Consider the following 25381-nt stretch of genomic DNA (forward strand, 5'->3'; position numbering starts at 1 on the left):
CCCATCTTGTTCATTTAATCCATTTTAATAAATAAATACAGAAAAATAAGTTCATGGCTCCATAGAGACGTGGTCCTAGTTAAAAAGCAGGTCAGCAGACGGGCTGCAACCACACCGGAACAAATAATCCCCCCCCCCCCCCCCCCTTTTCTGCACAGATCTTAAGCTTCCACGGCTGATGAGATATGAGTCATAATCAGATTTCACGTGACGGCCGATCCTTATTTAGGCAGGGAACAAACAAATCGCAGGCTAGTGCCCGACAGTCATAAGCTCCGTTTAATGAATTATATGAGGAGGATGTCCCCTGCTGCACAGCTCTGTCCTTCTGCTGCTCTACAAACTGTGTCTCTGCTTCACAAGAGGGAAAAACATAACAAACAGAGCCACTATACGGTGAAATAATACTACATAAACTGACTCCTCAGCTGCACAATAACAAGTCTTTGTGAGTTGGTCTGAATCTACCCATAAGTCCCCAGAGACTGTGTGTAGAAAGCTACCAGATACAGTCGTTCTACTGTGTGCAATTCATCATTCAGTGTTACCTCAAGGTACTTCTAGTTACACAAGAACAACGAATGTCCCGTCAGATCCAAGACACATGGAGGTATACGGTGATAAATAACAGTAACAACATGCAAAGTCGCACATCTCTTAAGATAATTCATATCTCTGTCACGTTATAAAAAATAAAAAATAAATCAAGGAACTTTATACCGAAATAAAAATGCTCTGATCAGATATCAAATGTTCGGCATGATCAAAAAGAACAATGGGAGACCTGCGTCCCAGTTAATGACCCCATAAACAGTTCCATACAGTATGTTAGAACAAGCTGAGCAGCAGCTCATGTACAGTGATATATCACAGCAGATCATAACCCTTTCTTTATACAGGCTTATGTTAAGAGCTTTCAAACCAGTGACAAGCAGGTTGTGCAAAGGAAAGAGGAAACGAGTGCTACTCTGTAGCAGAAGCTGGTTCAAAGAAGAGACAGATAAGACCTATTCTTATTCACCGTCTTTCAGGCAAAGCTACCAAACAGTTGATGGTCCTAAACTGTCAAAATCCAACATTTTTCAACCCCATTTGCACCTGTGTTTGTGTGTAAAACAATGAGAGACTCAGAAGTGAACAGGGACAGCGTGAGCCGGCTGTGACAGAACAAGCGCCGACTGGCTCTGAATATGTCTGGAAACATCATGGAAATGATGTCTACGGACGTCTGAAGGACAAGTGTTGCTCTGACGTCTTGTTGGAGGTGACTTTTTGCAGGAAGACGTGTGGACATTTGGTTGAGAGCAGAAGCAGCTGCCCTGAGCAGAGGAGCTTTACAGAAAATGAACAGAGGCTTGGGTTGAAGTTTTTCCAAAATGTCCAGTTTTAACAGAATATCTGCGGCTAGTTCAGCCACGAAAGTAATCAAAGTGTCCTGTTTGCAGTCAACACTTTAACCGGGACTGTAAGTTAAAAAGCAGCGTTTGAAGGGGGTGGCTTTGGCTTACAATCATTACTTTAACGTGTCTCTCTTAATGACCTGATAACATTATAAGAGACATGCTGAGCGAGACAGTTTTGATCAGATGACACAAGCGGGTCCATCAGTCTCCAACTGTCCTATGAACAATGAGTTAAGTGTGGAAAAAATGACAAATTAATAGGTTTATGTAACAAAATATTTAGCCTTTAATCTAATATAAGTGCTCTGACAGGGCTGGATATGACTCGGATACTCCAAGGTGCTGCAAACAAGTAGTTTTTATGTAGAAAACAAAGAAGTTTATGTAGAATCGAACGTGAGGAAACTGGAGCATTCAACCGTAACTCCTTAAAGTTTCCATTTAGCACCTTTTGCTCAAGACAAATGATCTTTTCAAGCCTCGTTTCAGACTGTGGAGACCATCTTATCATCTGAAATTCATCCTCTAGCTGTTGCTCCTCTGCTTCCTCAGCCCAAATATTCAAAAATGAGCTAAATGTTCAGCCCTGGCACGTGGAAATAAATTAATTCTGAAGCTGTAGCTAAAACAAATGGTCAAGCATCCCATACCGTGCAAATACCTTTAAATTATTCTGTTCAGTTACATTACAGCCGCTCAGCAGGGGTCTGATGGTAAAAGTTTTACACCCAAATACAAGAAGAAAAGTTGAAAAATGATGTAATTTTCCTTTTATTTATAGTAAATTAATTATTTATGTTTTTTTCTTTGTTTTTTTTACAGTTTTTCCGTGTAGACTTGATATAAATGATGTATTTTACTGTATCTACTCAGTGCTGGACTGCACTGAATGCTGGAACTGAAACAACACAGCAACCGTGTACAGTATGAATCCATTTTATCTTCGTAGGCACCTTCATTCAAACAAAATGGACTTTAGCTTATTCAATAAAAAAATCCTTCCTCTCTGCTGCCGCCTCTTTTTCAGTCTCCCTCGTCACTACAGGCAGGTCCAGATGTGCAGGTCTATGCTACAGATCAGAAACAGTCTGCTGCACACAGCAGAAAGTGCACGAGCTCTCGGTCAGTCCGACGGTTGTGCTGCACGCCATCTCCTTCTAAAACAACGTTTATCACAAGTGTTTGTGCGCATGAAGCTGTACATGTTCGCCTGGCTGTTCCTCGTCTTCTCTCAGCAGGGAGCTCGTGTTCGGTCGCCCGGGCCGGTGTGACTTACAGCACATGGCAGCAGTTGTACTGGGCCAGCGGCAGGATCTTGGGCTTGTTGTTTGACGGTATGTTGAAGGCCAGAGCTTTCTCGCACAGAGGGAACTGAAAGAGTCTCTCGCGCAGCTTGATGCTGTGCCGCTTCTCCGCCCTCGGTGCAGACTCATCCCGGCTCCCCAGAGGATTCTGAGGTTTCTCTGCGTGTTCCCCCGTCCTCTCCTCTGCTTCTCCTTCCCTTTCAGCTTGTTGCAGCTCCTTCCCGTTCAGGCTGGCAGAGGGCGCAGGGACACAGGAGAGGCAGGACTCAGATTTAGGGAGGAGAGGAAGGGGCTTGTTGGTGTTGTTGTTGGGTTCCATCTCCTCCTCCTCTGCTTCCTCTCGAGTGGAGAGGTGCAGCTGACCGTGGCAGCAGGACACCCCTAATGCAGGTGAGGAGGAAGGAGGGACTTCAGGAGTCTGACTGTGCAGCTCGTCTCCGTGACTGACTGGTTGATCTGAAATAACACACCCACTGTCTTCATTCTCTTTTTCGATCTCCATCTCAGCTTTGTCCTCCTCCTCCTCCTCAAAGCCTTCTAATTCTTCCTCCCCCTCCTCCTCTTGATTGTCTGATCCATTCAACATCTCCTCAGCATCTCCTTCCCGCTCTTTTACCAAACTGCCCTCCTGCTTTTCCTCCTCCTCCTCCTCCTCTTCCTCCTCCTCCTCCTCACAGATCTGCTGGAGGGCAGGAAGGTTCTTGCTGACAGGAGGCTCTTCAGCTGGAGGTGGGCGGAGGCTGAAGCTGAGGCTGGGCTGCCACGGTCCAGGAAACGCCTGATGAGACGAGGGCCTCACAGCGAGCAGATCCCCACACTCAGAGGCTCCTGAGCGGGTAGAGGTGGGGGACAGGGCCCCTGACAGCCAGTGTGGAGGAGGCTCTGGGCTGAGGAGGGGGTTATCCAGCCCCCGCAGCCAGTGATGGGCCTCGATGTCACTGAGTGAAGCCCGCTGAGCTGGATCCTTCTGAAGCATCCTGGAAATCAGACTGATGGAAAACAAACACGTTAAACTTGGAGCATTTAGGCATCTGTTATGCTGCTGCACAGGAAAATCTGACACAGAAACTGACCCAATTTTGATCTGATCTAGGCCACCGCCACACATCTGTCTTTTTGTGAAACTGCATGAATGTCCTGTTCAGCCTCTTCCCTGAATGCATATCTAACATCATGTGGATGAGGTCGAAGCCATATGACGAGTCACGTGTTCTGGGATGTGTCTGAGGATGTGTCTGACAACCTCAGCCGACTTTAAAAGAGCTGGAAATAAATGTGTAAAGGTGTTTGTTCGGGGAGCCGTGAGAAGAAGCAGAAACAGCTGCTGTGCACACAGCCTGAGGCCTGCACCACAGACCTGAGACGGCTGCCTTTAGTTTGTACTCCAGGTTTCAAGCAACACTAAAGCGGCTTATTCTTACCGGTATAACCTGCATTGCACACCTAATCTGTCCCAGAGGAGGTTATGTTTGAGATAAGAGATGAACACATAAAAGCACCACCACACCAGTCAGTTTGCTTGGAAAATGTAACAGTCTTTTCTGTCTTTTTTCTGAACATCTGAACTTTATCGGATAAGCTTTTAAAACAAAGACTGATAAAAAAAATGGAATATTACAAGATGTCCCTGTTTTATACTCTGCTATTCTGCGTCCATTCATTTTCTGAGCTAACTGGTTTAATTATGTTGCCTTCTGTATTGTTTAAAACCTGCAGGCTGAGACTAAAACTGTGGGAAGAATACACCTGCAACACATCAATGTGATGAAATGCATAAATGCACTCAGTAGCTTAATGACGGGGCAGTGAAAGTCTTGTTAAATTATACATTAAAACAGTTTTTTCCTATCATTCTTTATGTGATATGTGGCTCCAGCTAGCTATCTGACACCTTTCACATATAAAGAAGTGTGTATTTGACCTCTTCTGTCTGCAGCTCAAGTTATAAGGATAAGGCGTGATTTAATCTAAACTTTCTCACTGTCACAAAACAGTTTCTCAGTATTTTCCTAATTCCGTCCCCAGTTTTTCACACTTCCAGACTCGTTAGCTTCGTCCCAAAGAGGAACCGTTTCTGGTAATATCCTAAATGAGCTCCACAGGGTTCAGTAAACAGCAACATTCGGTCATTGTTCACTTTGGTGTTCGTGTTCCTCTCAGATTCTTTCACACAGGCCCATGAAGGTGCCAGAAAGAAAGATTCATGTGATATTTGCCATCTGTGTGAGACTGCAGAGCATATCAGAGGTACCTCACTAATGAGTCATAATGTTACGTAGGACTGCCATAAGGGCTACAATCAGCTTTCCAAGCGTGCAGCAGCGGTGGTGTAAAGCGTAGCGTGGTGTACGGACACAGGTTTGAGCTCGTTGAACAGCCAGTGTTATAATTACAGATCTTTTACTCCACCTGAGGACGGCCTCTCCACTGTTCCACTGTCACACAAAACTCTTTAAGTCCTCTTTGAGTTACAGTCAACAAAAACTCTGCATTGTGTTAAATGGAACTGAAGTGGATGGGAGCAGTAAACAGACAGTTTCACCTTGAGCTCACATGCTTTTAAACCGTTTTTTTTATCAGTAGTTTGGCTCATTTGCCGTGAAAAAAACGACTCGATGCTGCAACAAACGTGATGACACACAGCTGCTGTGCTGCCTGTGGGTTGATGTGACTGCAGCAGTTCATGCTGAACGTTACTGGTTCCAAATTAGCCAGATTTCTGTCTTAAATGCTTCAGAAAAGCACAGATGGAGTGAGGTCTTAAGTAAGCATTTTAGATTTAAATTTAGACTTAAATTCTACCATATTTTTCGGACCATAAGGCTCACTTAAAATCCTTTAATTTCCTCAAAAACCAACAGTGTGCTTTAAAATGCGCTGCACCTAATGTATGAATTAATTCTGGTTGTGCTTTCTGACCTAGAACAGATTTTATGTGGTACACGGCGCTCAAAAATCTGTCAAAAATGTTTTAGCTCGGCCTTCGTAAGCTACGAAGCTGCACTGCTTGATGGATTGAGCATTACGGGCCACCGTAGTCAGGAGCCTGGCGGAGTAGTACGATCTGTGCTTCAACATTAAGGTGTGTGCATTCATTCATTCATTTTCTATACCCGCTGCCCTAAAATGGCTCCTGTTCAGAGACGAAGCGGATCAAACTCAACGCTATCAGTCAGTGAGCTGAATAAAGTTTGAGTTTTATTTCATTTAATGCGCCTTATAACCCGAAAAATACAGATTTTATATTTCTTTTAGGACTTTTCCAATAATTTCTCATCATATAAACTGCAGAAAATGGACAGACAGCTGTACAATAAATGGTAATAAATCATTTAATTTCATTTCAGTTTTTGCTAAAATACTCACTTGAACCATTTCTTGGAGAATTTTAACTTAAATATGAATTCATTCATTTATCACAGAGAAAAACAATTAAACTGGAGGATAAATTGAATTCAGATTTGGTGCTTCTGTTCTTCCTTCAGTCAACAGTAAGGTTCTGTGTGTTTCTTTCACCCTGAACACGTGCAGCAGCAGCTTATCTGGCTGATGTTTGCCGAGCTGCGCTGTGAGGTTACGTGAGAAAACGGCGAGTTTGTGTGAGGTCACTTTTGTTCAAGTGAACGCCACATAAATGAATTCTGATTTAAGGTTAAAGCGTGTTCGAGGACGAGCCAAAACAAAAGCCAGCGTTTGAGCTGATAAAACAAGCTGAAGGTCACATTTTTAGCTCAGACTGCTGGAAGATTCTTTGTGACAACTGGGACGCTGAAATTATTCACCCAAACGTACCCTAATGAGATTATTTTAAGGTCAGCGGCTCCTTAAGAACCACATCTGAGGCAGACATACGCCTTCGCCTTTCAGTTTGTAACACAGGAGAATATCTTTGACTTTTCCCCCTCCATCTGTTGAGGTCTGATCATACTCACTCTCTGCAGTCGTCAGAAATGTGTTCGGGGACGGAGTAACGACAGTCCAGAATCATCACCAGAGTTTCGCTGTCGTTGGTTTCCTGGAAGGGAGGGACTCCACACACCAGCATGTACAGAATCACCCCCAGAGACCAGATATCTGGAACACAAAATATCCCAAAAGTTAACCTTAAACAGAAGATCAACCCTGTCCTTAAAATAACCAACAATCCCTCAGCTCACGGATCAGATTTAGAACGATGCGATGCGAGCTTCGTGGCTCAGATATCTTAAAGTAGTTCTCTCTTTTCTTTTAAATTAACTTCAGAAATCTCTCAGCAAATCTGTCCAGCAAATATTCACACAAGGATCAGATCTGGATTAAGGTTGAGATGAAGACGTCTGACCATACGCGTTCTTACCATTAAGGCAAAGGTAAGGAATTGCCTGGGGCCCCCAACCCGAGGGGGCCCCCGACCAGCTGCCCCCTCCCCGTTAAAAGCAGGGCTTGGGGCCTCTGGAGAGTAGCCCCCAACCATTGTGTTTATAAACTGTAATTGTGTGTTTAAACGGAAAACAAAGACAAGAAACAAAAAACGTGAAAATTTGTGTTAAAAGAACGGTTTTGAAGGGCCCCCAAATTGCTAAATCCGCCACTGCGTCCGTCACATCCTTCAGGTTAAACGTCAGGCTGAGCGGCCTTCCTGCTGAGTCGGGCCACCCCGGCGCGTCCCTCAATGGGAGGAAAGTGGACGAGTCCCAGCTGGACAAAGTGAGGCATAACCTGTAGACCACTGGGTTTGGCACCGGTGACCTCTGACCCAAAAACATTCACACATGCCGACCGACATTGCTGACACTGTGTTCTTTCCCGTCTCCTCCCTTTCCTTCCCCTCGTATCACCCCCCTCCCCTTCAGTCGTAATGTGCACACAGTGAAAGGACGTTCATGCGCTCCCAGGACAGCCTGAACCAGGCGAGAACACAGCGGCCGCTTCAAGGAAACACACACACACACACACACACGAGTGAGGGCAGGGAGCTGAGGGCTGAAGGCCATGACAAAAAACAGAGGGCCCGTTGTGGTGCTGTGCTATTCTGAGAACGATCTTCCTTCTGTCTCTTCTATCTCCTCTTGTTTTTCTCCCAAACACTGGAAATAGGAACACGGTACAGTCTGTTCAGGCTCAGCGTTAACCCTGAAGTGCTGCTGGCTGAACAAGGTATCGCACATGTAAAAAGTTCCTCAAACTCAGCTCTGCTGTAACCTTTAAATGAATGCAGCGAGGCTCAAAACAAATGCAACATTTTTAGGTTTCTTTCCCGGCTGCTGGAGACACATTTTTACTGCTTGACCAAACAGACACCAGCCTGGTTTTCATTTCCTATCAGTCGACGGATGAATCAGAGGCTAAAGCCAATAAACAGGCTGTGTAGTTTCAGCAGAGGGACGCAGTACTTCACTAGCGGTTGTAATTCAGTAGAAGAGGAAGTTGTCCAACACAAAACTCCAGTAAAAAAGTAATAAATAACAGTGGTGGAAGATGGAGGAAGTTCAACAGTAATTACATTAATCCCTGTGTGTAAAGTTCAGCTAATTCAGCTCTCAGTCGAAGCGTCTCTCATGCGTTAACACAAGTAAATACGGCGGCTATATGTTATATATAAATAAAACTGAACTGAACTGACTATGGAAGTTGCCTGGGTCTGATTTTAAAAAAAAAGGGTTTGTGCTGTTCAAGCTGTCATAAAAACCATCAGATTTGGGCCAGAAATGGGCCACAATTGGTCAAAAAGGTCAGATTTGGGCCAGAAATGGGAAAAAAGGTCATATTTGGGCCATAAATGTGGCAAAAAGGTCAGATATTGGCCAGAAATGGGCAAAAAGCTCAGATTTGGGCCACAAATGAGCAGAAAAGTCAGATTTGGGCCAGAAATGGGCAAAAAGGTCAGATTTGGGCCAGAAATGGGAAAAAAGGTCATATTTGGGCCATAAATGTGGCAAAAAGGTCAGATATTGGCCACAAATGGGCAAAAAGCTCTGATTTGGGCCACAAATGAGCAAAAAAGTCAGATTTGGGCCACAAATGGGCAAAAAGCTCAGATTTGGGCCACAAATGGGCCACAATTTGGGCAAAAAGGTCAGATTTGGGCCACAAATGGGAAAAAAAGTCAGATTTGGGCCAGAAATGGGAAAAAAGCTCAGGTTTGGGCCACAAATGGGCTAAAAGGTGAGATTTGGGCCACTTTTGCCTGCAGTGTGAATGTAGCCTAAAACACATTTGTAATCTCAACCAGAATACAGAGCAGCTACCTCTCCTAAACATCTGTTAGGCAGAGGCTCAGCCCATCATGGAAATCATCATAACTTAAGATTCCAACCAATCAAACAGCTTTGTTTCTTACAGACTTCTTTTGTTCATTTATGATACAAAAGACACAGTTAAGTTAAAAAGTTGGGCTCTCATAAGAAATCTCTGCGTTTCTCCTCCTATTCTTAGAGCCATCTCTGCTAATGTTTACAGGTATTTTTACACATTTATTTAGACGAACAGTAAAAAGAACAGAAGTGCTGTGAGATACCTCTAACAGGACTGTTTTCATTTTAGAGAATGAAAAATCCTGGGTCAAGATTTTGAGTTCAAATCAAAAGTTATTGTAAGTTTGAAGTTTCCAAACTTCTGGTCAAATTTGGACCCATTAAGCAGAATTTCCCTGTGATAAGGAAATACCAGGCGACAATTCAAAACATATTTCTGTTCACTGAACACTTTTAAAGTGTGAGTGGCACCTATTCGTGTCAAATAATACGAAACTTTAATATCTCATTTGTGTTTCAGCAAGATTTCTGTCAGAATTTAACAATGTTCACAACATACGGGCTGCTGTATATCTGCCATGTGCATGTTAGCAACCTGATGTTGGCCTTTGATGGGCTCAGCTGGAAAAATCTACCGCCCTCCGTGACCCTTTAATATTTAAACATCTTTAGCAGATCACAGAAAGAGGGATTTAGCAAAATCATTTTTCAGAGGATAAAGACGCACTGTTCCTGCTCTATCCAGAGTCTCACATGTCCCAGACTTGTGCACGATGAAACATTCATTACCCGCATCGTACACATGAGGGTCCAAACAGCAGCCCTCGGTTCTCACCGTCCAACGTACGCTCAAGTGCACGTTCGCTGGCACGCTCACCTCTGTCCGGAGAGGCGTTATGCAACAGGGAGGAGAAGCCACAAAGTGCTGGGAGTGTACTTTTCTCCTCTCTCTGGGGAATATCACACATTCCCACCATGCATTAGCGGCCTGCTGACAGTACAAAGATCAGCTCCCTCATAGTGTGCACAGAGTGTGTAAAGCAGATGTAAAGGGGATGACTCAGATCTGAGAAGAAGTCTGAGAGTGAAAGCTTTGAGTCGGAGTGAGCGTTCCTGGTTCTGTGGCCCGCCTCGTTCGAAGAGCACATTTCAAGACCAAATACGTCATAAAGGGTGAACAGAGCTCACGCTGTTGGAAGGGTCCTCTGAGTTCAGGCAAAAAATGCAGCCCTTTGGCCACATTTCGGCTGTTACTACACGTATCCCCTGGACTGGACTAATTGTGAGGACATATTTTTCCTGTGCCTGACAAGTCCCATTATTCTGATATGATGAAACGATACGGCAGGAAAGCAGTTCATACGCTCACATACTGCTTCTTCTTCTTCTTGAGCTACGAAAAACATTTAATTTTAGAGGGAGAATCTGGGTTTTCGTTGGTGAAAGCACTTTAAAATACTGTGGAACACACAAACAGCCACAAACAGCCAACATGGTGAGCTTCACCGGTAAAAATCTGCCATTTTTCGAAATTTCAGGCTTGAGCCTGACTTTTATTCAGGCTGCTGGGTGTTAAGGAGTTAAAAAAGCAGCGAAGATTAAGCTAAAAGCTGTTAGGAGCGCCACTGGGAATCAAGATTGTGCATTTCTCAGGGCCTGAGAGCATCTTTACAACTCGGGACATGCTGTGCTCTAAATGATACATTAACCCTCGCTGCTGCACATTATTCACTCAACAGGACGTGTCTGTTTTGGGATGTTGTTGCTAAGAGAGTTGATTGTTAGCGTCATCGTTATACTTTCCAGAATGCGGTGGTATGCTGGTTCTGTGCTTCTCAAACCTTGGAACAGAGCTTGTTGGTATAAACAGTCCAGCAGCCTTCAGGTTGATATGAAAACACTGACAAAGCGCTTTTGTCTGGAAAGGCTCTCCGGTTAGTCAGCTCTTTCCTTGATCTAAAATAGGATGTTTATAGGGGCCTTCCATTTGCTTCCAGCTGGGTAATGAGGGGCCATCAGCTTCTACCACAGAGCAGAGAACTGAGCGGCGTGGCAGCGAGCTAAAGAGGAGACATGAGCCGTTTTCACACTTGCACAAACGTTACCCCGGGAGCTGCTGTGAGCATGCAGAAGTCAGAAGAAGTTGGACAGGACGTCGTCCCGACTTTACGCTTCCAGCTTCCTGAAAGCAGCTGAGCTCCTGTGTGCACGGAGCGGGTAACTGCATGTAAAAGTCATGGTGAGCATCAATGCTGCAGCCACAGCCGGGCGAGTCTCAGCAGGAAAAAGCCAAGTCACTCTTTATCAGCTGTGAACCCAAACAGTCTTTGACTTAATTAGAAAACCGCTGTTTTCAGTTAAATGTGCTAATAATGATCAGTGAGAACAGAGCCCATGATTTAAGAAAAAAACAAGAGGCCCAAAAACCGTTAATTTTGACTTCACCAAGTCAAGCTTGACTGGATGATCTAATGATGTGGGTGTAAAGAAAAAGGACAGAAGAAAAAAAAACACATCCTTGGAACACAGAATAAAGGTGAAAGAAGAAGAAAATATACACTGGTTGCCAGGCAACAGCATAAAGAAGGAAGTTGAGATACTTTAAATCATGTGAGCAATCTGTGACACGGCACAGCGAGTAGTTCACGTGCCGCAGGGAATTTAAGTGTCGGGGTGCCCAGTGTTACACGACAGGTGTATTTACAGCATTTACAAAGTGTTGATCCACCTTTAATGTCTTTATACTTTAGAGTTTTAGTTGTCCAGGCCGTCTGAACAGCAGCTAATGCAGTGACTCTGGGTGAACGGAGCTGTGCGATGGACGGGCTTAAAATAATCTGTCCTCCTGCATAAAACACCCTCGACCATTTTAGCTCTTCCTCCTTTCTTATCTGACATTTTCCGTCACTTTGCTGCCAAGCTCAACTTCTCTCACACAACTTGGTTGAGTGTTTGACCCACACAAACAAACTCTGGCAAGTCAGCAGCAGCTGTGACAATCTCCCTGCAAGCTTTAACACCCTGAAGCCAAACAGAAAGCACTTTAGTGTGCGCAAACTGCACACACATGCATGAACACGGTCCTGGGCAGATGTTACATAACTGCAGGCAGCGTTTGTCCTCGTCCAAGGCTGGAGGCCCTTTGGAGAGTCTTGTTTTTCCTCCACATCACATGACGACCATCAAACACGCACATTTCAAGCAGAACACACACAAACAGCGAAGGAACGGAGGGAATTAAGCAGAAGCCTGTTTGTAAGCGACTGAAATATCAAAGAGACACGGGGAGCAAAGTGTGTGTGTGCAGGTTTATGAGTCATCGTGCTAAGCTGAGATCACTGAGGGACATCTCTTCCTCAGGATTACAAACACACATCCATAAATAAATGCATACATGTGTGTGAGCCACTGAAGTGTACATCTCCATCCGAGTGATGACATAATCTCCATATTGACAGTTCATGTTGGTACAAACAGAGCAGATGTTGGAGAAAATCTTTTTAAAGACCATAATAAACACATTTAAATGGTCCGAGTGGATGTTTTCAGAAACAGGAAACAAAAAAAAAGGAACTAATGCAACTCTTGAGTCATGCTGAAAGTTAAAGACTTCACAGCCGCTCCCTTATGGCAAGGTCATAATAAGAAAAAAAAACTGTTTTTTTTAAAATTACTATGTTGTTTTGACCCATTTGCAACTGATAAATGTCCTTCTACAAGAGAGGACACTAATTGCAGTTGGGCTGCGTCTGTATTCAGCACAGAAGGATTTGTAGTCACCGGGGCAAAAAGCGGCCAGATTCTGCCAATCTAAAATCCAGCCTAGTCCAGATTAGCAGATAAGACCACCGACCTCCCAGGAGCAGGCATCCAATGATGCTCCCACCCTCCCCAAACGTACAAAACCAGATGCCTCACTTTCTATCATGTTAAATTCCACAATCAGTGCATCCAAATGGGCGACAAATGGGCCAGAAATGGGCAAAAAGTCAGATTTGGGCCAGAAATGGGCAAAAAGCTCAGATTTGGGCCACAAATTTGGACCCATTAGTCCAGATTAGCAGATGAGACCACCGACCTCCCAGGAGCAGGCATCCAATGATGCTCCCACCCTCCCCAAACGTACAAAACCAGATGCCTCACTTTCTATCATGTTAAATTCCACAATCACTGCATCCAAATGGGCAACAAACGGGCCAGAAATGGGCAAAAAGTCAGATTTGGGCCAGAAATGGGCAAAAAGCTCAGATTTGGGCCACAAATTTGGACCCATTAGTCCAGATTAGCAGATAAGACCACCGACCTCCCAGAAGCAGGCATCCAATGATGCTCCCACCCTCCCCAAACGTACAAAACCAGATGCTTCACTTTCTATCATGTTAAATTCCACAATCAGTGCATCCAAATGGGCGACAAACGGGCCACAATTGGGAAAAAAAGTCAGATTTGGGCCACAAATTTGGACCCATTAGTCCAGATTAGCAGATAAGACCACCGACCTCCCAGGAGCAGGCATCCAATGATGCTCCCACCCTCCCCAAACGTACAAAACCAGATGCCTCACTTTCTATTATGTTATATTCCACAATCAGTGCATCCAAATGGGCGACAAACGGGCCACAATTGGGCAAAAAGGTCAGATTTGGGCCAGAAATGGGCAAAAAGCTCAGATTTGGGCCACAAATGTGGACCCATTAGTCCAGATTAGCAGATGAGACCACCGACCTCCCAGGAGCAGGCATCCAATGATGCTCCCACCCTCCCCAAACGTACAAAACCAGATGCCTCACTTTCTATCATGTTAAATTCCACAATCACTGCATCCAAATGGGCAACAAACGGGCCAGAAATGGGCAAAAAGTCAGATTTGGGCCAGAAATGGGCAAAAAGCTCAGATTTGGGCCACAAATTTGGACCCATTAGTCCAGATTAGCAGATAAGACCACCGACCTCCCAGAAGCAGGCATCCAATGATGCTCCCACCCTCCCCAAACGTACAAAACCAGATGCTTCACTTTCTATCATGTTAAATTCCACAATCAGTGCATCCAAATGGGCGACAAACGGGCCACAATTGGGAAAAAAAGTCAGATTTGGGCCACAAATTTGGACCCATTAGTCCAGATTAGCAGATAAGACCACCGACCTCCCAGGAGCAGGCATCCAATGATGCTCCCACCCTCCCCAAACGTACAAAACCAGATGCCTCACTTTCTATTATGTTATATTCCACAATCAGTGCATCCAAATGGGCGACAAACGGGCCACAATTGGGCAAAAAGGTCAGATTTGGGCCAGAAATGGGCAAAAAAAAAGTCAGATTTGGGCCACAAATGTGGACCCATTAGTCCAGATTAGCAGATGAGACCACCGACCTCCCAGGAGCAGGCATCCAATGATGCTCCCACCCTCCCCAAACGTACAAAACCAGATGCCTCACTTTCTATCATGTTAAATTCCACAATCAGTGCATCCAAATGGGCGACAAACGGGCCACAATTGGGCAAAAAGGTCAGATTTGGGCCAGAAATGGGAAAAAAAGTCAGATTTGGGCCACAAATTTGGACCCATTAGTCCAGATTAGCAGATAAGACCACCGACCTCCCAGGAGCAGGCATCCAATGATGCTCCCACCCTCCCCAAATGTACAAAACCAGATGCCTCACTTTCTATAATGTTAAATTCCACAATCAGTGCATCCAAATGGGCAACAATTGGGCAAAAAGGTCAGATTTGGGCCAGAAATGGGCAAAAAGGTCAGATTTGGGCCACAAATTTGAACCAATTAGTCCAGATTAGCAGATTAGACCACCGACCTCCCAGGAGCAGGCATCCAATGATGCTCCCACCCTCCCCAAACGTACAAAACCAGATGCCTCACTTTCTATTATGTTATATTCCACAATCAGTGCATCCAAATGGGCGACAAACGGGCCACAATTGGGAAAAAAAGTCAGATTTGGGCCAGAAATGGGAAAAAAAGTCAGATTTGGGCCACAAATTTGGACCCGTTAGTCCAAATTAAGACCACCGACCTCCCAGGAGCAGGCATCCAATGATGCTCCCACCCTCCCCAAACGTACAAAACCAGATGCCTCACTTTCTATAATGTTAAATTCCACAATCAGTTCATCCAAATGGGCGACAAATGGGCCAGAAATGGGCAAAAAGTCAGATTTGGGCCAGAAATGGGAAAAAAAGTCAGATTTGGGCCACAAATTTGGACCCATTAGTCCAGATTAGCAGATAAGACCACCGACCTCCCAGGAGCAGGCATCCAATGATGCTCCCACCCTCCCCAAATGTACAAAACCAGATGCCTCACTTTCTATCATGTTAAATTCCACAATCAGTTCATCCAAATGGGCGACAAACGGGCCACAATTGGGAAAAAAAGTCAGATTTGGGCCAGAAATGGGAAAAAAAGTCAGATTTGGGCCACAAATTTGGACCCATTAGTCCAAATTAAGACCACCGACCTCCCAGGAGCAGGCATCCAATGATGCTCCCACCCTCCCCAAACGTACAAAACCAGATGCCTCACTTTCTATAATGTTAAATTCCACAATCAGTTCATCCAAATGGGCGACAAATGGGCCAGAAATGGGCAAAAAGTCAGATTTGGGCCAGAAATGGGAAAAAAAGTCAGATTTGGGCCACAAATTTGGACCCATTAGTCCAGATTAGCAGATAAGACCACCGACCTCCCAGGAGCAGGCATCCAATGATGCTCCCACCCTCCCCAAATGTACAAAACCAGATGCCTCACTTTCTATCATGTTAAATTCCACAATCAGTGCATCCAAATGGGCGACAAACGGGCCAGAAATGGGGAAAAAAAAGTCAGATTTGGGCCAGAAATGGGAAAAAAAGTCAGATTTGGGCCACAAATTTGGACCCATTAGTCCAGATTAGCAGATAAGACCACCGACCTCCCAGGAGCAGGCATCCAATGATGCTCCCACCCTCCCCAAACGGGACGTACAAAACCAGAAACCTCACTTTCTATGTTAAATTCCACAATCGGTGCATCCTAAACAACACTGCGTGGCACTTCCTGTTTCTGCTAGCTGTGCTCACCTCACTCACAAACACGTTTGCTCTGCAGCGTGCTGTGAGCTGCAGTTTAGTGCCACTGCAGAACGTGTCCAGTTGGCTCACGACTGGCTGGCTGGCTCAGACTGACCCAGATATGCACGCTAATCCTTAACAGACCCGCTCACACACGGATCCATACGCAGCCGCGAGCTCACACTATGGCACGTGTAGAGCAAACAAAGACGGAAAACAAGAGCACTCACACAGGGTCAGGAGGACAGAGATGACCACACAGACTTATTCAGGGAAGTTAGTGCTCAGAGCAGCCTCAGATTAGCATATTTATCATGTTTTAGAGGCGCCAAACACAATCAGAAACCCTTGCATCCTTTCTTGACTTTGGAAGCAGGCGAAGACACAATAAAACTTAATCTCCTTTTCACTACAATCAAAAGCTCCACAACATCTTTTAAAAGCACACTGAAAGTCTTTGAATAAGAGGAAATTTTGACATCTGTAATTCTATCATTATTTGAAAAAAACGCAGCAACTGAACTGACCTTGAGGTAAAATCGCTCTTTTCAGAGTGAAAAATGATTGAATTAAATCATTTTAGCTGCTTTTCATTTAGAGTCTGAAACAATCCTTCATTTCTTCATATTTTGACAGGAAATGAGAAATGGGTGAAGCACTTTGTTGAAGCTAACATAATGCAGCTTTAAAGTGATTGAATCTCTGGTCTGAGCTCCTTTATTCTCCAACACAGCCTGAACCCTCTGAGACCAGCTTTCTGTCATTTCTTTAAGGAGTCTTCAGGAATAGTTCTCCAGGCTTCTTGAAGGACATCCCAAAGCTCTTCTTTGGATGTGGGCTGCCTTTTGTTCCGTTCTCTGTCAGATGATCCCACACTGCTTCAATAATGTTGAGGTCCGGGCTCTGGGGAGGATTCATCCCTCCATAAGACCTGTTGCCACTGATTTTCAGTCCACTTCTTGTGTCATTTGGCACAGCTCAGCCTTTTCTCCCTGTTTCCCTTCCTTAAGAACGGCTTCTTGACAGCCACCCTTCCATGGAGACCATTTCTGATGAGGCTTGGGCCAACAGTAGATGGATCAGCTGAAGGTCCAGATGCATCTCTCAGGTCCTGTCAGGTCACAGCTGGATTTTTTCCTCTTTCTTAAGGACATCACTTTCAGATCCTGTTCATCTGCTGGAGATAGTTTTTTAGGCCTGACACTTCTTCTTTTGTCCTCCACTTGTCCAGTTTCCTCAAATGTTTTAAGGACACACTGCACACCATGCTGAGATATGCCAAGTTTTCAGCTAATAGCTCTTTGGGAATCACCTTGTTGCTGCAGAAATCCTATTTTCTGTCTGTCAAACTGTGTTTTCTTTGCTGTTTTTCACAGATGCAACTAAAGAAATGGGAACAAATGATGTGTCTTTGTGACAAAGTGCCTAAAGATCCAGTTTAAAATGGCTTCTTTGCTAAGTTGTCTGTTCTGTGTCGACACAACACTGGTTCATCCCTTGAGTTAGGAGCCTTTTTTCTGCCTGAATGCTTCATAGCTCAGAGTTAAGTGGCTTAAATAAAAAAGGACTGGACTGAAAATGAGGTAAAAAGCAGAAAATATACAAAGAAAAGCTCTGAAAGACCTTCAGAAAGCTGCAGAACTGTTGGACACTTTAAAGATTAAAGGCAAATCTGGCTGCTGGATCAAGACTTTTCCACAAAACTGTATGTTTTTAATGAAGAAATTTCAGCTTTTGACTTTCTTAAAAAGATTATTCCGATACAACCTCTGATCACGCCCCAAAGATGTGCACGTTTTATGCTTGATGTGGTGTAGCTGAAAGCTTTTAAATCATATTTCTATTTTTATCTGCAGAGAATTTAAGTTAAGTTTTATTTTCTTTAACCACCTGATCCAATATCCAAGCATATAAGAAGGTCCAATGTTTGGCATCCATGCTGTAGAAATCAATGAAACCCCATATCAACCTTAGCTTTGACACTCCTGAAGGGAAAAATGATGTTTTTAACCACTCACCCACAGCTGGAGCATCATACTCTTCTCCCAGCAGGATCTCTGGAGCAGAATAAGCCAGTGACCCACAGCTGGTGGCCAACATCGTGCCGGGTTGGAATAAGTTGCTGAACCCAAAGTCAGTCAGCTTCACGGTTCCCTGCTGTGGGAAGAACACCACATTCTCAGGCTTCAGGTCCCGGTGCACCACGTGTAGCTCGTGGCAGTACGCCACGGCACGCACGATCTGGGCAAAATGGCGCTTGGCCGTCCCCTCGGCCACGCCGCCCTCGTGGCGGAGGATGTAGTCGTAGAGGTCGCCGCCCTCTGCCAGCTCCATGACTAAGTAGAGGGTTGTTGGCGTGTCGATGACCTCGTAGAGCCGAACCACGTTGGGATGCTGCACCAGCCTCATGCACCTGAAAATAAGCAGTGAGTTTACTGCATATAATAAAATAAATAATCAGTAATCAGTCCATTTCTTTCAATTCGCATCAAATCTGACCTACAAAATGGCTGCCGGCAATTTTCTAATCTTTTTGAAGCGATTCTCCTTCAGAATAAATAAAAGTTTGTACCTGACTTCCTGTAAGAGGTGGCTTGTTGCCATGACATCAAGTTTGGTCTTGTCAATCATCTTCACAGCCACCAGTTGCCCGGTGCTGACATGTCGGGCCAGTTTCACTACGGCAAAGTGGCCTCTACCCAGCGTCCGACCCATTTGGTACAGCCCGCTGAGATCGGCGCGATTGGGGCTGCTTCTGGTGTCCACGGGTCCATCCTGGGCTGAGCTCGAGTCCATGTTTGAGACAAAGGGAGGCAATCTGTGTCAAGGTTTCTGGGATGAAGGAAGTTCCTCACTGCTGGGGAGACGCCTGGCAGGACAAAGCAAGAGAAAAACAAACAATGAAACAAAATGACGGCGAGGATAATTTCAGCCTTTGGCCCAGAGGGAGAAAGGCTTTAGACGAGGTCAGCTGCTGCTAATGCCTCATCCCTGAAGGCACTGGACCAGAAGTAGGCTGATATTGCACTTCATTTAGCAAAGGCACAGACGACAGAACACGTTTAGATTAAGTAGTGACGGCTGGATAACAGAGTAGTAGAATTATCGTAGGAGCGCAGCAGAGGCTGAAATATCATTTCATCGTCTCCGATGTTAAAGGGCTGCGTTTGGCTCCATCTCAAATATCACCATCAAGCACAAATGGCACGTTAAATCAATACTGTAACAGGAAACCACAACGTATGTTTGTGTGCGTGTGCACGTGAGCGCGTGTCTGAGAGTCCTCAGCTTTGTGAGGAGGTTCAGAGGATGGCATTAGAACTGATGATGTCATCATCAGTTCTTTCTCAGGGGTAGCAAAGTCCAGCCGCCCGTCTTCATCTTCATCATCACCGGTGTTGGTCAGTGAGGCCACCTCCGAGAAAGTTATTTAACGGACCCAACGGGACCAAATGGGTCCACGGGACCCAACGGGTCAACGAGACCCAACGGGTCAATGAGACCCAACGGGTCCACGAGACAAAACGGGACCCAACGGGACCCAACGGGACCCAACGGGACCCAACGGGACCAAATGGGTCCCAACGGGTCCACGAGACAAAACGGGACCCAACAGGACACAACGGATCAAAGGGACGCAGCGAGTCAACGGGACAAAACGGGTCAACGAGACCCAACTGGTCAACGAGACACAACGGGTCCACGGGACAAAACGGGTCAAAAGGGACACAACGGGTTAAAGGGACACAACGGGTTAAAGGGACACAACGAGTCAAAGGGACACAACGGGTTAAAGGGACACAACGAGTCAAAAGGGACACAACGAGTCAAAAGGGACAAAACGGGTCAAAAGGGACACAACGGGTCAAAAGGGACAAAATGGGTCAAATGGGACAAAACGGGTTAAAGGGACACAACGAGTCAAAAGGGACACAACGAGTTAAAAGGGACAAAACGGGTCAAAAGGGACACAACGGGTCAAAAGGGACAAAATGGGTCAAATGGGACAAAACGGGTCAAAAGGGACACAACGGGTCAAAAGGGACAAAACGGGTCAAATGGGACAAAACAGGTCAAAAGGGACACAACGAGTCAAAAGGGATACAACGGGTCAATGGGACACAATGGGTTAAAGGGACAAAACGGGTCAAAAGGGACAAAACGGGTCAAAAGGGACAAAACGGGTCAAAAGGGACAGAACGAGTCAAAAGGGATACAACAGGTCAATGGGACACAATGGGTCAATGGGACACAATGGGTCAATGGGACACAATGGGTCAATGGGACACAACGAGTCAAAGGGGATACAACGGGTCAAAGGGACACAACGAGTCAAAAGGGATACAACGGGTCAATGGGACACAATGGGTTAAAGGGACAAAACGGGTCAATGGGACACAACGAGTCAAAGGGGATACAACGGGTCAAAGGGACACAACGAGTCAAAAGGGATACAACGGGTCAATGGGACACAATGGGTTAAAGGGACAAAACGGGTCTAAAGGGACAAAACGGGTCAAAAGGGACAGAACGAGTCAAAGGGGATACAACGGGTCAAAGGGACACAACGAGTCAAAGGGGACACAACGGGTCAATGGGACACAACGAGTCAAAGGGGATACAACGGGTCAAAGGGACACAACGAGTCAAAAGGGATACAACGGGTCAATGGGACACAATGGGTTAAAGGGACACAACGGGTCAAAAGGGACAAAACGGGTCAAAAGGGACAGAACGAGTCAAAAGGGATACAACAGGTCAATGGGACACAATGGGTTAAAGGGACAAAACGGGTCAATGGGACACAACGAGTCAAAGGGGATACAACGGGTCAATGGGACACAACGGGTCAATGGGACACAACGAGTCAAAGGGGATACAACGGGTCAATGGGACACAATGGGTCAGTGGGACACAATGGGTCAATGGGACACAACGAGTCAAAAGGGACACAACGGGTCAAAGGGACACAACGAGTCAAAAGGAACACAACGAGTCAAAAGGGACACAATGAGTCAAAAGGGACACAACGGGTCAGTGGGACACAAAGGGTCAAACAGGACACAACGGGTTAAATGGACACAACGACTCAAAGGGACTCAATGGGTTAAAGGGACTCAACGAGTCAAAGGGACACAACGAGTCAAAGGGACACAACGAGTCAAACAGGACACAACGAGTCAAACAGGACACAACGGGTTAAATGGACACAACGAGTCAAAGGGACACAACGGGTCAATGGGACACAACGAGTCAATGGGACACAACGAGTCAATGGGACACAACGAGTCAAACAGGACACAACGAGTCAAACAGGACACAACGAGTCAAACAGGACACAACGGGTTAAATGGACACAACGGGTCAACGGGACACAACGGGTCAATGGGACACAACGAGTCAACGGGACACAACGGGTCAATGGGACACAACGAGTCAATGGGACACAACGAGTCAAACGGGACACAACGGGTCAAAAGGGACACAACGAGTCAAAAGGGATACAACGGGTCAATGGGACACAATGGGTCAATGGGACACAATGGGTCAATGGGACACAACGAGTCAAAGGGGATACAACGGGTCAATGGGACACAACGGGTCAACGGGACACAACGAGTCAATGGGACACAACGAGTCAATGGGACACAACGAGTCAAACAGGACACAACGGGTTAAATGGACACAACGAGTCAAAGGGACTCAATGGGTTAAAGGGACTCAACGAGTCAAAGGGGACACAACGAGTCAAAAGGACACAATGGGTTAAATGGACTCAACGAGTCAAAGGGACTCAACGAGTCAAAGGGACTCAATGGGTTAAAGGGATACAACGGGTCAATGGGACACAATGGGTCAATGGGACACAATGGGTCAATGGGACACAACGAGTCAAAGGGGACACAACGGGTCAACGGGACACAACGAGTCAATGGGACACAACGAGTCAAACAGGACACAACGGGTTAAATGGACACAACGAGTCAAAGGGACTCAATGGGTTAAAGGGACTCAACGAGTCAAAGGGGACACAACGAGTCAAAAGGACACAATGGGTTAAATGGACTCAACGAGTCAAAGGGACTCAACGAGTCAAAAGGACACAACGGGTTAAATGGACACAACGAGTCAAAGGGACTCAACGGGTTAAATGGACACAACGAGTCAAAGGGACTCAATGGGTTAAATGGACTCAACGGTAACCACATACTTTGAAGTCCTTGTTTCTAACCAAAGAGCCAAAATTCCCATTTTTTCATCTGAAAATGTGGCCGGTTCTGTGCCTTTGGGCTCCGCGGGTTACGCCGGTTGTCCTACTGGTTCTGAACCCTCACTGTTGAACAAACTTTTTTAATGTCTTTGAGGTCCCGTCTGTTCTGTGGGCCTGAAGCGGCTGTTTTATATTCATCTGCAGTTATTTTGCATTTCTTTGTGCTCATTTCAGACCTTCTGATGCATTTATTTATCTCCTCGTTGCCTTCGTGTCTCCCCTTGTTGTCGTTCCTTTTCTGTTTGACTCGTTTTGCTTCCATCCGTATCGAACTATTGTTGCTGTCTTTCTGCATATCCGACATTTCTCCATATTTGCGATCGTCTTGTGGTGATTGATGGTAATTTTGAGTCTTAACAGAGCGGTTTTGCACTGCTTTTTCATATTTTATCATCTCTTTGTAGCATAATCGGGTTCCTTTGTGGTCTTTTTGTTGCCATGAAATCACTTCATGATCATTGCATCATTTTTTAAGGTTGTTTTCCTCTCTGAATGCTTGTCCTGTATCTTTTTGTGGTCATCAGACTTTGATTAGCTAATTCATTTAGCTCCATTTCAGGTTATTGGTATTATGGTCCTTTGCTGTCCTTTTGCATATCTTTGTAGCTTCTTGGTAGTTTTTACTCATATTTGTTGTTATTTGGTTGCACTTTGTAGTCATTTTCCATCCATATTCAGTTAATTTCTGCCACTTTGTTGCCTTTCTGCACCTTTTAGCCACTGGATGTGTTTTTGCAAATGTTTGGGAAACTTTGAGCTCCTTTGTGCTTGTTCTGCACCTATTTAATGTTATTTTTGTGTCTTTGTGATCATTTTGCTTCTCTATCAAGTCGTTTTTATCTATGAACACTTGTTTTCTACCTCTTGTGACTATTTTGCATGTATTTGTAGTCGTTTTGCTTCCATCTTTCACTTAAATCTTTCTTCTTTTGTGCTCATTTTGTGTCTCTAATGGTGGTTTTGAGTCGGTTTTTCCTCTCTGACGGTTATGTTGAGTATTTTTTTTACTCCTTGTTGGTTGTTTGGAGGTTTTTGGTCATTTTTCTTGTACTCTGTGGTTTTTCTGTGTCTCTGAAGTCATAATAGTAGTCATTTTGTGCCTTGTGTTTGGATTTTAAAACCCTTTAAGGGGATTTGGTTTTTTTGTTGTTGTTTTCACCATCAACACTTCATCACTTAGAGCATCAGCAGCATCCTATCTGTCATGAAATATGGCAGCAGCCTTTTCCAACACATTTAAGTCCCTTCTAACAGTGAACACAGGCGGCCTTCCTGTATTAAATATCCGCTGGTATCTCTGGCTGTGGAATAAATTCACATCCACTAGGTGACTTGAGGCCAGCTGTTCCCTACTTGGTCTCAACTGCAGTCCCAACTTGGCACATACGCATATAGTCATCCTGCCGGCCGCTGCCGGGCTGTGACAGCACCGCAGGAACATCTCTCCGCTGCAGAACACACAACACAGGCGCTAACTTACCATTAGTAGCGCAAATATCCCGCAGCTGCCGGCGGCTCCTCCGTCACTCCGCAGCCCCGCACTCGGTGTCTCCGCTGGATTCAGACGCAGGAAAGAGCAGCGCCGCCTTCTCCAGCTCTTTCATAACGCTCCATGTCCGCCGTGCGTGTGTGGACATACTTTTCTCATGACCGCCCGCCTCACTTCATTCCACTGAGCGAGCGAGCGAGCGCGCGCAAGCGCGAGACAGGCACGACGGAACATGTGCGTGCACGCGCGCGCGTGTAAATAAGCGCTTGTGAGTCCGGCTTCCTTCTGACGTCAATACATTCCAGCTCGCCCCCGCCGCTCGCCAGCAGTAGCAGCGGCCAGCGGCCGCGAGCTCCGCGTGCGCAGAGAGGAGGGGAAAATAACTGAATGAAGGCTCCAGAAGTCCAAGAAATTATGTAACTGCCTCGGTGTGTTTCTGTGGAACATGAGTCGCACACTGATGCATTTGCAACATGTTCCACACGCTCGCGCTCGGTGGCACGTTTGGTTGCGGCGGTTCTGCGCGTCTTCACACTTTGATTTGCATGTTTTATGTGGTCCTCTTTGCGGACCTTTAATCCTGCAGGCCTGGCTCATTTTGCATCAGTTTGACTTCACATCAAACCTCTGGAGTCATTTTTTTGTCTGATCCTTTTGCTCTCTGCTTGGTTTTGGTTGTTTTTGTGCTTATTCTGTGTTTCTGAGTCAGAGTTGAATCTATTAGAGGGAGCTTTGTGTCTCTTTTTGGGTGTTTTGTCTATTTGAAGTCATTTAGTATCTCTTTGAGGCAGCTTTTCATCCTGAAGACTTGGATAAATGTAGATAATCAAATCACACATTTTGCCTCCAATAATTTTACTCTTTCGTCTGTTTTGACACATGTTGGTATGTCTGAGTTGGAGTTTTTGTTCTTTTGTGTATATTTAGCCAACTCTTCTTCTTTTATTGGCCACTTTGTCTGTCTTTATGGTAGTTTTGTGTTTCTCTTTAGTCATTTTGTGTCTGTGGTTCATTTTGTTCTCTTTCATATGACTGAGCACATCTTCATAGTTTTGTCACTTTTATGCTCAAATCATGTCTTTGCGGTCAATATATGTCCAATAATTTGTCTCCTTTTTAAAAAAACAGGTGATTTTGTCTCTTTATGCAGTTAAATTACATTTCTTCCTGGTAGTTTTGTTTCTTTGTCGTAATATTTTGTCACTTGGAACATTTTATGTGCTTAAAAATGGGAATTTCCTGCAGATATTTCGAATAAAATCACTGTTGTGCATCTTTTTAGGGCATTATTGAATGACAAATATCATTTATTATGAGATATCATCGTGTAAATGTGAGTGTATTTGCGTTTGTTCTTTTATTTTCCTGAAAATCTCTGATATCCCCTCCGACGGATTTACCTTGATTTGATGCTGTTCTGGTTTTGTCTCAAGGTTTAATGTTTCAAGTGTTGTTTCTCTGTGAAGCTGCATCAGTCTGCAAGATGATCTCATCCCTGTTGCTCTTTGTTTCACTTAGTTACCCACCAACAGAATAATGGCGCCATCTAGCGGCTGACACCTTTCCGTCTCTCATTTAAAATGCACTCATTTGCACACATGCAGGCTTTG

At 45.1% G+C, this 25381-nt stretch overlaps 1 protein-coding gene across 1 annotated transcript; it reads right to left on the reverse strand.

Annotated features, from left to right (window-relative positions):
- Positions 1 to 6: 6 nt before the first annotated feature.
- Positions 7 to 23959, reverse strand: snrkb (SNF related kinase b). Its single transcript, XM_072386728.1, has 5 exons — positions 23763 to 23959; positions 18584 to 18880; positions 18030 to 18424; positions 6640 to 6781; positions 7 to 3696 (listed from the first exon to the last, which is right to left on the reverse strand). Exons 2-5 carry the CDS (start codon positions 18805 to 18807, stop codon positions 2676 to 2678), a joined length of 1782 nt encoding a protein of 593 aa, XP_072242829.1. The 5' UTR covers positions 18808 to 18880; positions 23763 to 23959; the 3' UTR covers positions 7 to 2675.
- Between the last annotated feature and the right edge of the window lie 1422 nt (positions 23960 to 25381).

The sequence above is a fragment of the Leuresthes tenuis genome, unplaced genomic scaffold (assembly GCF_036924035.1).
Source record: "Leuresthes tenuis unplaced genomic scaffold, fLeuTen1.0.hap1 SCAF_5, whole genome shotgun sequence".
Classification (NCBI taxonomy): domain Eukaryota; kingdom Metazoa; phylum Chordata; class Actinopteri; order Atheriniformes; family Atherinopsidae; genus Leuresthes; species Leuresthes tenuis.